The 14,884-nt window shown below is 42.7% G+C and overlaps 1 protein-coding gene across 1 annotated transcript; it reads left to right on the plus strand.

Moving 5' to 3' along the window:
* Positions 1 to 7,834: 7,834 nt before the first annotated feature.
* slitrk4 (SLIT and NTRK-like family, member 4) lies at positions 7,835 to 14,289 on the plus strand. Its single transcript, XM_006781903.3, has 2 exons — positions 7,835 to 9,235; positions 10,000 to 14,289. Exon 2 carries the CDS (start codon positions 10,042 to 10,044, stop codon positions 12,577 to 12,579), a length of 2,538 nt encoding a protein of 845 aa, XP_006781966.2. The 5' UTR covers positions 7,835 to 9,235; positions 10,000 to 10,041; the 3' UTR covers positions 12,580 to 14,289.
* Positions 14,290 to 14,884: the final 595 nt, after the last annotated feature.

Consider the following 14,884-nt stretch of genomic DNA (forward strand, 5'->3'; position numbering starts at 1 on the left):
CCACATGCTTCAGAAGAAAGTCAACTTGAGTTGCAAATACACACGAGGTTTGTAGGATGTTCAACACAAATTGTCAACAATCCAATGGAAAAAACTAATGTTAATATCTGAATTAGAAATTCTGGTATTTGGTATTCGAGGTATTTGGAGTAGCAACAACACTGTGCAGCACTGTCAACAGAGTCACTGACCAATGCAAGGACAACAGCACATATATAGAGAAATGAGAAAAGCAGCAATGTTCCCGTGGCTTAAATTATGAATGCTTTGGCTTTGCCTTCTATCTGCTTTGACCAGGGCTACTTTAGCCAAAGACTAGACAGGCAGGAAGAGAAATGGAGGACAGTCGTGATGGAGTGACTCGTGGGCTTAAATCTGCTGTAACCCCTTTCTTACCCACCTCTCTGGCCTCGCTTCAAACGTCATAACAGATGTAACCAAACCTCTGAGCCATAAGAGGTATTTTGTAGCCCAAAGGAGCTGTGATGATATATATCCAGTGTTGGGGAGTAACGGAATACATGTACCGCCGTTACGTATTTAAAATACAAAATATGAGTAACTGTATTCCATTACAGGTACCGTTTAAAAAGGTGGTATTTAGAATACAATTACTTTGTTGAAATAAATGGATTACACGGCGGTACTTTCCTGTTTCATATTGTGGCGGGTCAGGACTGTTTCGGTTTTGTTTGACAGCTACGTGCTGTAGTTCCAGGCGGCAGCGTTGCAGTTGCCATGGTTACAGGGTGACACTCTCGCTCTGCGTGTTTCCTGGGTGAGAGAGGCCTTTTTGTTGTTGTTGTGCTAAGCTAATAGGCAGAATGCAGAATGTAGCATCATGGGCAGTGTAGTCCGTGCTGCAGGGAAAATGGACTGCCATACTCGTTATGTGTCTGTGAGCGCGAGGTGGGAGAAAAGGAGAGTCGAAAAGTATGAGTTGTTATTGAGCAAAAACGGGAGCTGGAAGCATGTAAATATAATAATAACCACTGCAGCCAAGAAGAGTGTCTGACGAGCACAGTTGTAAGTAAGCTATTAAAACTTGACTGTACACCGTGTTCGTGTTTTCCTCCAAAAACAATAAGTTCCTTTGGAGCAGCCGTTCAACGCCTCTCTTTGTCTCTCGCAAGCAGAGTTGACCCAGACAACAAAGTAAAGCTGTTTTTCGGCTACGAGCCCGACACGGAACCCGCCGTATTAGCCAGAGGTCCCTTTACTACGGTTCGGAGCCGCGGACCTTCAGTAATAGTAATAAATCACAGCAATAGTACATTCACGTAGTTGTAAAATGCAAGATAACATGTTAAGTAATCCAAAGTATTCAGAATACGTTACTCTCATTGAGTAACGTAACGGAATACGTTACAGAATACATTTTAGGGCATGTATTCTGTATTCTGTAATGGAATACATTTTAAAAGTAACCTTCCCAACACTGTATATATCACAGGGTGTCACTGGGTGGAGATCTGTGTTCATATGTGATGTACTAGATGTGATGTCCAGTGCAGGTCATGACCTCTATCTTTGGTACGTGGACTGTATGATGTCATATTTATTGGCTGATGGGAGTCTGCTGTACAAACACAAAGCTGCATTGTCTCATCAAGTCACATTCCCAGCTTACATCTTTTTTCTCCAGAACAGTTTTTGTTCTTTTCGGTCACATAAACTTCAGCCTAAAATCACCCAGATAACTTTTTCTATTTCTTTCACACTATTAACCTGTAATTATAAGTACGTCATTATTCTCATTTAATTATCAAAATGTTATCCTACTGTAATTATGATGCTACTGAAATGTTTTTGGATGAAATGATAAAATAGGGCATTACCTGCCATTCCAATTATAAATCTGCCTTTATAGCTAAACAGAAAAAACAATCCTGTTTCTTAAACTCTGTACTGGATACAACAGGATGTATAAATAAGCTCACCAGGATCCAGGAGTTTTTATTTTGGGTTTTCATTTTTGGCAACTCGAAATAAAGCCTTCAGTTGGGCGACCCGGGCATTCCCAGTGGCTGTAGGGCCAGTTTGTCCTCTATGATATTTATTATTGTAATATTATATTTTATATATACAGTACACATTGTGTTTTGGTTTTTTTACTCATGCTTTAGGACTTTAGCTCAGTACAAATAAAAAGATAATAAAGATTCATCTTAAAAGCTTTCAGAACTTTCTATAAAAAATAAAAAAGAGGTGAATGTTACCATCTTCATCCACCAGGTCACTGGCACCCTGTCTGGTTCCTCACCACCTTCACCGCCAACCCCACACTCCCCACACATCAGCAAAGGTGCATTACTTTTAACTTTGGGTAGCAGCATCGTGACATGTTTAGCCTCGGATCAAACCGCGGTCAGTAATGGCCAATAATCAGAGGTGACTACTGAGGCATCAGTGTGAACATACTCCTGTGATTAGTGCTGATTTTGAAGTGAGTATAAAGGCCCCTCCATTCTCATGACTCTCCATCCTGCTCTTTAACTTTCCAGCTTTTCAGATAGAGACTGATTTACATTTTCCGCAGCATGTGCCGAACGCTCCGGAAAGAAATCCAGCAGCACTAAGTGGTTGTGATATGTCAGGAAACAAATGCCTGACATGTCCATCATGCAGCTGGAAAAACTCCTTAGATCAGTGTTCTGGTTAGTGATCTTAATAATTTTTAAATATTATTAATAATATGTTTTAAAAAAACAACCTGCACATTTTTAGCTTTTCCTCATGTGTAAACTTGTTTTCTGTTGTTTATACTGTTTTATCCCTTCGTTACTATTTCTCCTGACGTACACGTTTCCGTTGGGAAATCACGGCACTAAAGCCTAAAATGTCTAAAATAGTTATGCTATTTGCACTATTAAAATTAAATAAAATATATATGAAGAAACCCAAAAGAATAATAGCTGCAAAAAAATGAAAGCTTTTATTACTAATGTTTTTATTATTATTTTGTTAAGATTTCCATATTTGAAGGAACGGTTGAGGCTCTTTTCATTTGTTAACAAGTAAAACATTTCCTGTTTTTTTTTTCTTTTAAACATACATCTGTAAAAATGAGTAAGGATCAGGCGATGACCCAAAAAACAAGATATGTAATAGATAAAAACACGTTACAGATGGAAACATTCAAAGACTTGTTTACTTTACAATCATTTCATTGCTTTAGTTTATTATCGTCTAAATTAAGGATATGGATAAGAATGCACATGCATAAAAATCACAACATGTATCTGATACAGTGATGTTCATGTTAATGCATCACTAATTATATGTCATTTTAATTGTAACAAAATATGTAATTATATATGGTCTGTTCTGCATAAAGGCCTTTTTTCAGTAATTTAATCTAATTTTAAACATAGTTTTGCGATATTACTTACAAAAATAAATCAAATGCAGACCTTTATTTCTAATGTGCTGATGCTTTACTTCTCACCTGCTTTTGTTCCTTTTCACCAGTTTCTGACATTTTTCTCATTGCTGAAGACCATAGAACAGCTTATGAACACCCAAAACACTACAAATAATCAGAAAAAACTGCAACTCACCAAAAGCTTTTATTTTTGTGTGTGAAAATGAATTTTTGGTGGATCACCAAAGTAAAAAAAGGGTTCCTGTGTAATCCAGTGAACTTTGTATCTTCTACTGGTTTGGTACCACATGTTTCCAGTTACACTGAATATCTTTTTATATATCTTACTGATGTTGTATATCAAAGGAAAAACTCTTCAGATGCTCTACATTCTGTATTATTAGCAAAAGAAAAAGAAAGTAATGCACAGTGGTAAGATTTAAAAATGAGAAAGTACACAACACAGCAGAGGAAACACGCAGTCTACCAATGCTGAAAATTCACATACTGTAGAATAAAAAACAGTGCAATCGCTGAATATCATCCTGATCAAGCTTTATCAACTAATCACAGACCAACTGTTAACCTGCCTGATTATCAAAAGTTCATGAAAGAATAGCTGTCAAACAGTTTACTGATCATTTGATGAGAAATGATTTTGTAAAGCGTTTCTGTCAAGATTTAGAGTACATCATAGTACTTTAATAGTACTTTGATAGTACTCACTGCATTCCATAGTACAGTTGTACTTTCTGCAAACAATTTCCCATGTGAGGGATTAATAAAGGCTTATCTTAGTACAGAGGCAGCACTTCTGGATGATACTCTTCTGGCCTCTGACAGTAGACTGTTACACCTGCTAACCACAATACTTTACTACAGAGGTCAGAACATACTGTGGGTGTTAAAGTAACCATGTTGGAGTCATATTTGTCTGCCAGAGTCCAATTTGTGCTCGTAAACAGGGAGTGCTCACTACACAAACATTAGTCCCTGAGTTGGTTCTGTGATGGGACCAGAACTTTTTAAAGTAAACCTTCTTCCTTTAGGCAATGTTATTAGAAAACACTGCATACGTGTGCATTGCCGTGTAGATATTACAGCTTTATTTATCCACGAAGACAGATGATAGAGTCATGTTGTGAACACATAAAGGCCTGGATGACCTGTCACGGTATTACTGTGTTTGGTCCTAAAATAATCTTTGACACATGATGTCTAACAAGATTCTTTAGACAGTGTTGGTTTGGTCTTCAGTAACACTGTGAGGACTCTTGGAGCATTTTTGATCAGGATGTCCTTCAAAGCACACATTAAAGAAATATGCAGGACTGCAGACACGTTCTCTACTTTTAAGATTAGATGTAAAAGTTTTCTTTTTGATAAAACGTATATTCAAGGCTGGATCAGATGACCCTGAATCCTGCTTTAGTTTTGCTACAATGAGACTAGAACATGCGATAATGTTTCTTCTTCATCCATCTCTTTTCACTCTGTGTGTTTATACACCACTACTGTATTTAATCATTAGCAAATGTCAAACTCTCTCTCTCTCCTACAGTTTGTCTCTCCCTCCTTTAGCCCCAGTGGGTTGTGGAGGATGGCCCCTCCCTCCGTGAGCCTGGTTCTGTCCTCCTGTTAAAAGGGAGTTTTTCCTTCCCACTGTTGCCAAGTGCTTGCTCGTAGGGGGTCATGTGATTGTTGGGGTTTGTTTGCTTTTTCTATTGTAGACCTTTACAATACAAAGCACCTTGAGGTGACTGTGAATTATGAATTTGCACTATATAAATATAAATGAAATGCTGTGAAACTCTCATGAGTCTAGTATGAGACAAAAGAGAGGAAATGTACTTTTTTCTCATATTAGATCTGCATCAAAATGAATTTTATGGTACACTAATCAGAGCGTGTGCCATCATTAATGCTCATTATTTCAATAAGGGAAAGTGAGCAGGCCTTACCTGAGCAGCATTACTGGACTGCAGTTACCTTTATGTCCAGATGAGGGCGACACATCAAAAAGTAAAAATAAATAAGACCTGCAGCAGAGGAAAGCAGCAGCAGCAGTGGCTGTGAGAGACAAAAACAATAGCACATGTGAATCCTTTAAAAGACATATTAGGACGCTTTATGTTAATTCCTGAAATGGGATTAGAGCACAGCGGAGTCAGGGCTTCTCTGGTGTTTGGACACAGGAAGCAGCGTTTCGGCCCACATGGCCAGACTACCAACCGACAGCTGAGACGGAAGCAGGGGATTTGCCAACTGTCTGGCTCATTTTCTAGTAGGCCTGCTTCCCTCAGGCCACTCACAGCCAGTGTAGGAACATGTCCAACACTGTCAAATATCAGCACACTCATACACACAGAGTAATGCGCACACACTGATGAGGGGTGCTTAATTTGCCTTTTGGGGATGCTTGTAAAAACTCCATCTTATATAGATTATTGTGGTTTATGTTGTTTGTTTGTTTTGTGTTTGCTCCATATAAAAATGAGAAGTGATGACTTCCGTTTGATCTATCAAAGGACTGAGACGGCTCAGCCATTACAGTTACTTCACTGTGCCTAATCTCTTTACCAGTAAGTGTTGTTCATCATCATATCTCTGTCAAACATGAAATGGATGCAGTATTTTTTAAAATGCTTAAGAAAAATATGGATTACAAAATTAGATCGCCTTTTACCTTGCAACGTGTCAGGGTTAGAGTCTGGACAACAACCACGCTATTTTATGGAAACTGCAGTGCAGAAATACACGGGGGAAACTCTATTTAAAAAGATAACAGCTTCTAATTTCTAAAAATATTATTGCTTGACATGTTTAGGGTGAAAGCCTGACCCTACACCGGTCGTCTTAGACCTGGTCGATGTTAAGAAGTTGACATACAAGTCGAACAAAAAATTATCTTTATATTTAATCAAAACAAATCTCATACATATACAGTGGGGGTTAGTATATAACCTGCTGAGGCCTGTGTTCTCAGAATCGTTAACCCATATCTACTGGGATATGTGATTACTGGTTTATTATATTATTATATATTATCTATATAATATTTAAATTTTTTCTAATTCTTCTTTGACAAAGCCTGATACAGTGACCCAGCATCTCTTTGGTGTTTGAAATATAGGCTACCTGCAATGATTTTGTTCTTGGCTTTGCTGTAGTGATTATTAATTATCCCAAATGCACCCACATCAGTGTGGAGAGGATGAATGTAAGAGCTGGGCATTTCCAGCCATTGCAGATGTGACATTATAAAATGCACTGCAGTGCAAAATGACACAAACAAAGCAATAAAATAATAGTAGAGTTGTTCAGTGTTATGGTGCTGTACAGTCAGACAGGAAGGAAATCTCTGTACCTGCCTGTGTGCATGGATGTGATAGTATAATGACTGCATGTTGAATTTACTGCTTCATCATTATCAACCTTAAACTTAAACTGTTGTTAGCCTCTGCTGACGTGCAGGCGGGCTCACATCCAGACTTCCCTGGACTTCCCTTTCTTCGGCCTGCTTTTATTTGTGCGTCACCTGGCCTCGCCACCTGTTGCAAGAGGAAACCAGAGGTGAGGCTTCCGGTGAGCCCAAACGCTGTCAGGTTTCAGGTTGGACTCCCCCTCCAGTGTCAGCTGAGGAGCCAGGACTCATGATAAGATAGATAGAAGAATAATAATAGCAAGAATGTATAAAAATGTAACTGTATAAGGAGGCGGCTAACTTACCTCCTCTTCTCTCCTGCTCTAATCTGCTTCATCGAGCTCCTTCTTCCATGTTCTCCCACAAACATGCACAATAAACTTGAGCTCTTGACTGACTGATTCTCCATCACCATCTCCGTTTTTGTCTCTCTTCCAGCCCGCCTGACTGCAGCGCTCCTGAATAATAACCCCATCTCCCTCTCTCGCTCGCTCGCTTTCTCTCCCTCCTGTTTAAAATGCCGCTCACATGCGCGCTCCCGTGCCGGGTTTTAAGCACACACACATCCCTCTCTCTCTCTCCACACGGACCTCGGGGACGCGCTCGGTCCGTGTTGCGCAGGTCCGGCCCGCTGTGACTCTTTCGCAGTGCTGCTTTTATTTTCTTAACGCGCCAAGTCCACCCGCACGCGCGCACACTCCCTTCCTCCGTCTCCATCAGCGCTTTGATCTTGACCCCCCCCCCCCCCCCCCCCCCCACGAGCTCACACAGGGTAGGAAATAAAAACAGGTGAAGCCTCCTTTTATTACATTTAAGAATAGAAAAATAATAAAACAAAAAATCTGAATCCGCTCGTAAATAGGGAGCAAATGCAGCTGTTGCAGTGTTCACTCACCCTAATGGATCTGGTTCAAGGTCTGGAGTATCTTTTTTCTCTTTTCGGTCAATGTGAGCGAGCCCCCCCCCCCTCCTCCCTCTCTCTCTCTCTCTCTCTCTCTCCCTCCCTCTCTCCCTCCCTCTCCATCTCTGCATTCTCCTCTTTTTAGTCGTGTGGGAAGCTCCGTGAATGCGGCTGCAGAAGGAGCCAGCATACTTATGCGCCTGACACGGATACTGTTCTGTCTTTACAGGAGGGAGAGAAACACAAGCTTGCTTTTCTCCGGTGTGACACCCCTCCCCCCTCCTCTGCCATTTATTCCACCTGGATATTTTTTGTGTTTTTCCCAAGGAGAGGATTACTTAAAAAATTATCAAGTCCATTTTGATTCTTTTTTTCTCCCTTCCCTTCTTTGGACCTATGAAAGAGAGAATGTGCGGACTTTCGAGCGCCTCACTTGCACCACAGCGGACTAAAGGCTGAATAACTGCATTATTCATTTTTACGCACCGGTTTCTCTTGTCCTCACTCGTCTCTCTGGTTTCTCTTCGTTTTTCTTTCTTCCTCCTTTTTTTCTCGGAAAGGAGCTTCAATATTCTTCTTCTTTATTACAGGGGGAAAGAAACAAACAAAAAAACATAAGAACTGATTCCCTCCCACTTGGATGAGACTGAAATAATATCTTCTCCATTCGCCTGCAAACAAAGTGCAGAGAACCACCAACAGTTTTTTGGGGGGTGGAGGGATTAGCGCTGCACGGATGGAGAATAACCTCGTGACAAAACCAACCTGATGGGGGCATTTTGGCCGCTTCTGCCCTCTGGAGCTTTATCCCCGTGCGCAACTTCGCTGGAAACGAACCAGTATTTATTCATTGGCCCTTCGGAGGGTTGCTCAGCCGAGCTGTAGCCAGACGCACAGTGCTGGCCATCATCATCATCATCCCCTCTCCCTCCCCATTTTCTACTCATTGCTACTCCTCTTTCTCTCGATCAGTTCCCCGCCTTTAAATAAAAACTCCAAGAATGATGGACTTATTCCACCGTACTGGTGTCCGCCTTGCGCCCCTTTTCACGCCTTGGAGTCGCCGGACGCGCCGTGAAGATCTCTGAAAGCTATCTGCCTCCTCCCCCCCAACCCCTCTTTCTATTTCCCCTCTTTCTGCCTTCTTCTACCTTTCCCCCGCTCCCTCTCTATCTCCCCTGCACCCAAATGAACGTTTTCCCATGGAGGTAGTACGGCCACCTTGGGGACCGAACGAGCAGCGGGGAGATTTTTCCAAGCAAGAGGAGCCCGTCAGTAAGAGGCGCATCGGGTGAAATCGGACCTCCCTCCTTCTTCGCCTCTCCTCCTTTCCCTCCTCTGTTTCTCCATCTCCGCCTCGCACCTCCACCTCTCCGGTTTGCTCGGCTCCCTACATGGGGCTATAGAGGACTGGGGGGAGACCTTGTTGCGCCCCTATAACTGTCGGCTTCTGCTGGGCAGACTGTTTGCACGGCTCCATCCATGTCTCACCAATCCTGCCCCGTGTCTCCAGAGGGAGCCGCATTCATCACCACCACAGCTTTGGGTAAGTCCAATTTATTTAAATTCAGTCCCATAAAAAAGATCTCTCAGATTTCGTCATGTGGAATTTCTTCTTGTGTCACAGCTGCTATAAATGGGTGCAGCTTAAACCCCTCTCAGTGTGTCAGTAATGGGCACAGTCCCAATTCTTCTTCTTCTTCTCTTTGCTAAATAATCGGAATGTGCTACTCGCTGGTAGTGGAGGTGCTGGCTCCAAATTAGACCTCCCCTAGAAAAGGGAACTGCAGCCATTTGACTTTGATTATGTTGAATCTGAGAGGCACAAAACAGAGTTGTGCTGATGTCTGTGTCTTGCTTTGGGTGTCAGAATAAGATGCATAGACGTGCAGTATTTTAGGGGTTTGGGTAATTTCCAGAGCATGTGCTACTTTTTCCTGCAGTACTGAATAACCTCCATACAACATTTCAGGCTGTCCAGGATTTGGAGGAATGACTGTGTGTCAGTAACAGAGATACGCAGTTTATAGATTCTGATGAAATAGTGGGATCATTGCAAATGTGCATTATTAGCATCGTGGCTAGAATTTATTTCATACAGTGAGAGTAATGTTTTCTTTTTTGTACTTTAAATATAAATCGAGTTAAATATTAAAATTGCAATGCAGTCGATCTCAAATATGAATTTTGATGGTGTGTGTGTGTGTGTGCGTGCGTGCGTGCATATCTGGTTTTGTGTGCATGTATGTACGCCTGCGTGTGTGGATGTTTTTGCATGCACCTGTCTCTCTTTTCTTTTTCTTTCCAAAGGTTACTAAATGGTTTTCTGGGGGAGGATTTCTAACCGGCGAAATGCTGCTCGTACTCCTGCTGGCAGCCTTTTCTTCTTCTATCTCCGGCTCTCTCGCCTCCTCCCTCTCCTCCCCCTCAATGTCGAACGGACCCCCGATGGCAGACCCGTCCGCCCCTGACTTGCTGGCCGAGACCTGCGTCGCCTGCTCCTGCATGTCGGTGGAAAACGTGCTGTATGTCAACTGCGAGGAGATCACCGTCTATCGACCCACACAGCTCGTCCCTCCGGCCTCGTCCCTCTACCACCTTAACTTCCAGAACAACTTTCTGATCATACTCTACCCAAACTCCTTCCTCAACTTCACCCACGCCGTCTCGCTGCACCTGGGGAACAATAAACTGCAGAACATCGAAGGTGGGGCCTTCATGGGGATGAGTGCGTTGAAACAGCTGCATCTGAACAGCAACGAGTTAAAGGTGCTGCGTGCGGACACTTTCCTAGGCATAGAAAACTTGGAATACCTTCAGGCTGACTACAACTTAATACAATACATTGAGAAGGGAGCCTTTAACAAACTGCACAAACTCAAAGTGCTGATCCTGAATGACAATCTCATACAGGCACTCCCCGACAACATATTTCGCTTTGCCTCACTCACACATCTGGATATAAGGGGCAACAGGATCCAGAAACTTCCCTATTTGGGTGTTCTGGAGCACATTGGACGCATTGTAGAGCTGCAGCTGGACGACAACCCCTGGAACTGTACCTGTGACCTAGCGCCTCTCAAAGCGTGGCTTGAAAACATGCCCTATAATATTTTTATTGGCGAGGCCATATGTGAAACGCCAAGTGACTTGTACGGGAGGCTCCTGAAAGAAACCAACAAACAGGAGCTTTGTCCCATGGGAACAGGAAGTGAATTTGATGTTAGGATGCCACCTGCACAGCCCTCCAAAACGCCCCCAAGTACTGTGGCTCCCATAGCCACGAAAACGCCAAAAACCACAGACTCATCAAAGTTTTATGGCAATGGGATTGTGGCTGGAAGGAATAACCAGATTGTTTCCTTTCAGTTGTGTCCACAGCCCTGCAGCTGCAAAGCCCACCCTTCTGACTTTGGCATTAGCGTCAGCTGTCAGGAGAGGAATATTAAAAATCTAGCTGATCTCGTTCCCAAACCCCCAAATGCCAAGAAGCTTCACCTGAGTGGGAATTACATCCGTGACATCAATCCGAGTGATTTCCAAGGTTTTGAGGGCTTAGATCTGCTGCATCTTGGCAGCAATCAGATTGTCACAGTCCAGAAAGGTGTGTTTGCTAACCTCACGAACCTGAGGAGACTGTACTTAAACGGAAACCTGCTTGAACAGTTGCACCCAGAGATGTTTTTGGGCCTCACAAACCTGCAGTACTTATATTTGGAATACAATGCCATAAAGGAAATCTTAGCAGGTACGTTTGATTCCATGCCGAACCTTCAACTCCTGTATCTCAACAACAATGTTCTGCGGAGTCTCCCTGCTTATGTGTTTGCGGGGATCCCTTTAGCCAGACTCAATCTGAAAAACAACCACTTCATGACCCTGCCAGTGAGCGGTGTCTTGGACCAGCTGAGGTCACTGACCCAAATAGACCTGGAAGGGAACCCGTGGGAGTGCTCGTGCGATCTGGTTGCCCTCAAACTCTGGCTGCAGAAACTGAGTGATGGAGTGGCTGCCAAAGAGGTGAAATGTGCCTCCCCTGTGCAGTTCGCCAACATTGAACTGCGCCTCTTAAAAAATGAGATCCTGTGTCCTCGGATGGCGAGGCCGCCATTTATTCAGACTGGCGCTACCCCTGTTTTGACATCAGTGTCGCCTGCTGGAGTTGGCAAAGCACCACCGGGAGGGCCAGTGCCTCTTTCAATTATGATCCTTAGCATCCTCGTAGTGCTGATCCTGACTGTGTTTGTGGCCTTCTGCCTTTTAGTCTTTGTCCTGAGGCGGAATAAAAAACCGGTGGGCAGGCAGGAGGGGCTGGGGAACCAGGAGTGCGGCTCAATGTCTTTGCAGCTTCGCCGCCACAGCCACAAATCCGGCAAAAAAGGTTCTATCCCCGGCGACGACTTGGGAGGCGAGGCCTTCATCCCTCAGACTATCGAGCACATCGGCAAGAGCCACACCTGCGGGATCGGTCGCTCCTCAGACTTGGATGCCGGCTTCAAATTTGCAGACTCGCAGAGGCAGAAGATCATCCTGCGGAACAGCGCAGACAAGGAGAAAGACATGCTTTCCACTCTGGAGCGCAACAAACGCCTCAGCACCATCGACGAACTCGAGGAGTTTCTCCCCAACCGAGAGCCCAGCATGTTCATCCACAACTTCCTGGACAGCAAAAGAGATTTCAACAGTATAGGGATGGGTGGATATGAAATCCGCTACCCAGAGAAAACGCTGGATAAAAAGATGAAGAAGTCGTCGCTGATAGGCGGGAACCACAGTAAGATCGTAGTGGAGCAGAGGAAAAGTGAGTATTACGAGCTGAAAGCCAAGCTCCAAGGAACGCCTGATTACCTGCAGGTGCTCGAGGAGCAGACTGCACTGAGCAAAATGTAGGGACTGTTGTGTTTGATCTGTGCATTGATTACACACACTTCTACAGTATGAAGTCAGCAACATGCAGGCAGACAGACAGCCGAACACATTTCTCTGGCTCTTTGTCCTCTCGAGACACACACACGTCATTCAAACCTTCAGATCTCTCACCCTCTGCCTTCATTTCCCTCTCTGCAGCCACACACACACACACACACACACACACACAAAGCAAAAAAAGTGCCTTCTGGAAATCCTTAATGACCACTGCAGAGAAGGACAAAATGGCTCCACACTACAAGGCTATTAGTAGAATAAGCGTGGATGTATTTCACAGTAAAAGACCTTCTGGATTATCAACCACTCATATGTACGAATCCTGCAAACTTACCATAGGACACCCTTAAAAAAGCAACCAGACATAGTATTTTTTGCTGCTACTGAAATGGGTACTTATCTTCTTCATATTTTTTTGTTGTTCTTGTTGTTGTTCTTTTTCTTTTACTGTTTTTTTTTCCAACCAAATCAAAGGGTCTTGAAACAGTGCTTGAGAATATACCTCGCTGGCTTCAGCCCGTTTTTAAAAAAAAGAAAAAGAGGGGAGCGCTGGTTGTTCTTTTTGCTCTGGAACCAATCATGTCTCCTTCTACTGGGATGAGATTAACAGAATCAGTGACTCAATGGATGCTACTTTGCTTTATTCTATTTTATTTTGTTTTTATTTGACCTTTTTTGTGTTGCTGGGATATCTATTTGATCTTGTGGATGCTCTCCGGAGTTGGCTGCAGACTCTCTGCCATCTTGTGTGGATTACACAGCAGTAGCAGTACACCTGCTCTTTGCCGGGAGGCTAAACGGCTCCCGTTTTCCATTCGTGGGAATTGGAGGCACCGCGAAACTCTTTTGGGGGAATGATTTCATGACTTGTTTTCTTTGTGTAAAGAGCCATGTTAAATATAGTGTCTTCTGAATGGAGTTGTGTTTCTCTTTAAAAATTCCTACTTACAGTAACTGTATGTTTTGGGTGAAATCTAATGGCACATACACTGTCAGAGGACGTTTCTGAAAAATGAAAAGAAAAAAAAACAAAAAACCCAATGATTAAAAAAAGGAAAAAAGAAAAAAAAAGAAATTACAAAGCTGCTTGCCATGTAAGCGTAACCTGGAATTTATTTTGTAAGTCTTACATTATTTGTATCTGTGGGACTGGTTTGTAAATTACAAAGAAAGACACACACACACACTCATACTGTACGACGGAGCATCATCAACATCAAGAGACTTCATTGCCAGATTGTCCAACAAACCGCTAATATAATTCAATCGTTGACCCGCCTCCCCGTCAGCTCTCAATTCGTAGAAAAGGAATGAAAATTTAACAACATAGTTAATTTATTTTTCTATGCAGGGTTATTTAAAGAGTTATCGGTATTATTTAAGAAGAATAATACGCAAAGAGTGGAAAGGACTTGATAGTGTGCTGCATCAGAGCTAATTCAGTCGATTCAAGGGTTTCTATTTCTCTTGGTCTGCTGAGGAGCGCCTGCCGGATGAAAGGTTGTGAAATGTGATCTGTGATGTTTCCTTTTTCTTGTGTCGCACGATGAGCAAGAGGCCTGATAGAGTCTGTGACGTTTCCAGCAGTTTCCTTATTCTTATATCTCCCACAGTATCTTGTAAAAGGTTTCTTATTAACATTATGCAACCAAAATAAATGTGCATTAAACTCGATATGCTTCTGGAATTGTTGGACCTGGGAGGAAAAAGGGAGGGAAAGCGAGGGCAAACCGATCGAGGCTCTAAATTGTCGGATCTGGGCTGAATCATATCGGAAAAACAACCATGTGCAATATTAGCTCAGTCTCCGTTTTGTTTTTAATTTATTTAGTTTGAGATGATATTGTCAGGACAAGTTCTATTTCAAAATTCTTTATTCAACTTAACTCTATCCGGTCCTTATTTAAAAAGTATTGTTAAGTTAAAATTATGAGTGTTTATTGACATTACAAATGAATAGAATGTATCTTGGAAAGTATAATAAATACAATTTTCTATCAGTCATAAATCTCCTGTATATTGGTTAATTTTCTCGTGTATAATCATGTTGAAATCAAGGTATTAAAATCAGCACCTCTTTGCACCGTGTCCCCCCCTATTTCTTTTAAGCTCGTACATCCTCGTCGTTTTTCGAGGCTGCTTAACTTTCAAGCTTCTGCAAACTCTGCCATTAGCATTTTTCCCTTTCACAGCACACGTTGCAGCGTCTGACAGCTCAGTGTTGGACAAACTAAAGCTGACAGAACGCTGTTCTTGTTTTGTTCGTGTA

This window comes from Neolamprologus brichardi, chromosome 2, assembly GCF_056152115.1.
Source record: "Neolamprologus brichardi isolate AB-2024 chromosome 2, ASM5615211v1, whole genome shotgun sequence".
NCBI classification, from domain to species: Eukaryota; Metazoa; Chordata; class Actinopteri; order Cichliformes; family Cichlidae; genus Neolamprologus; species Neolamprologus brichardi.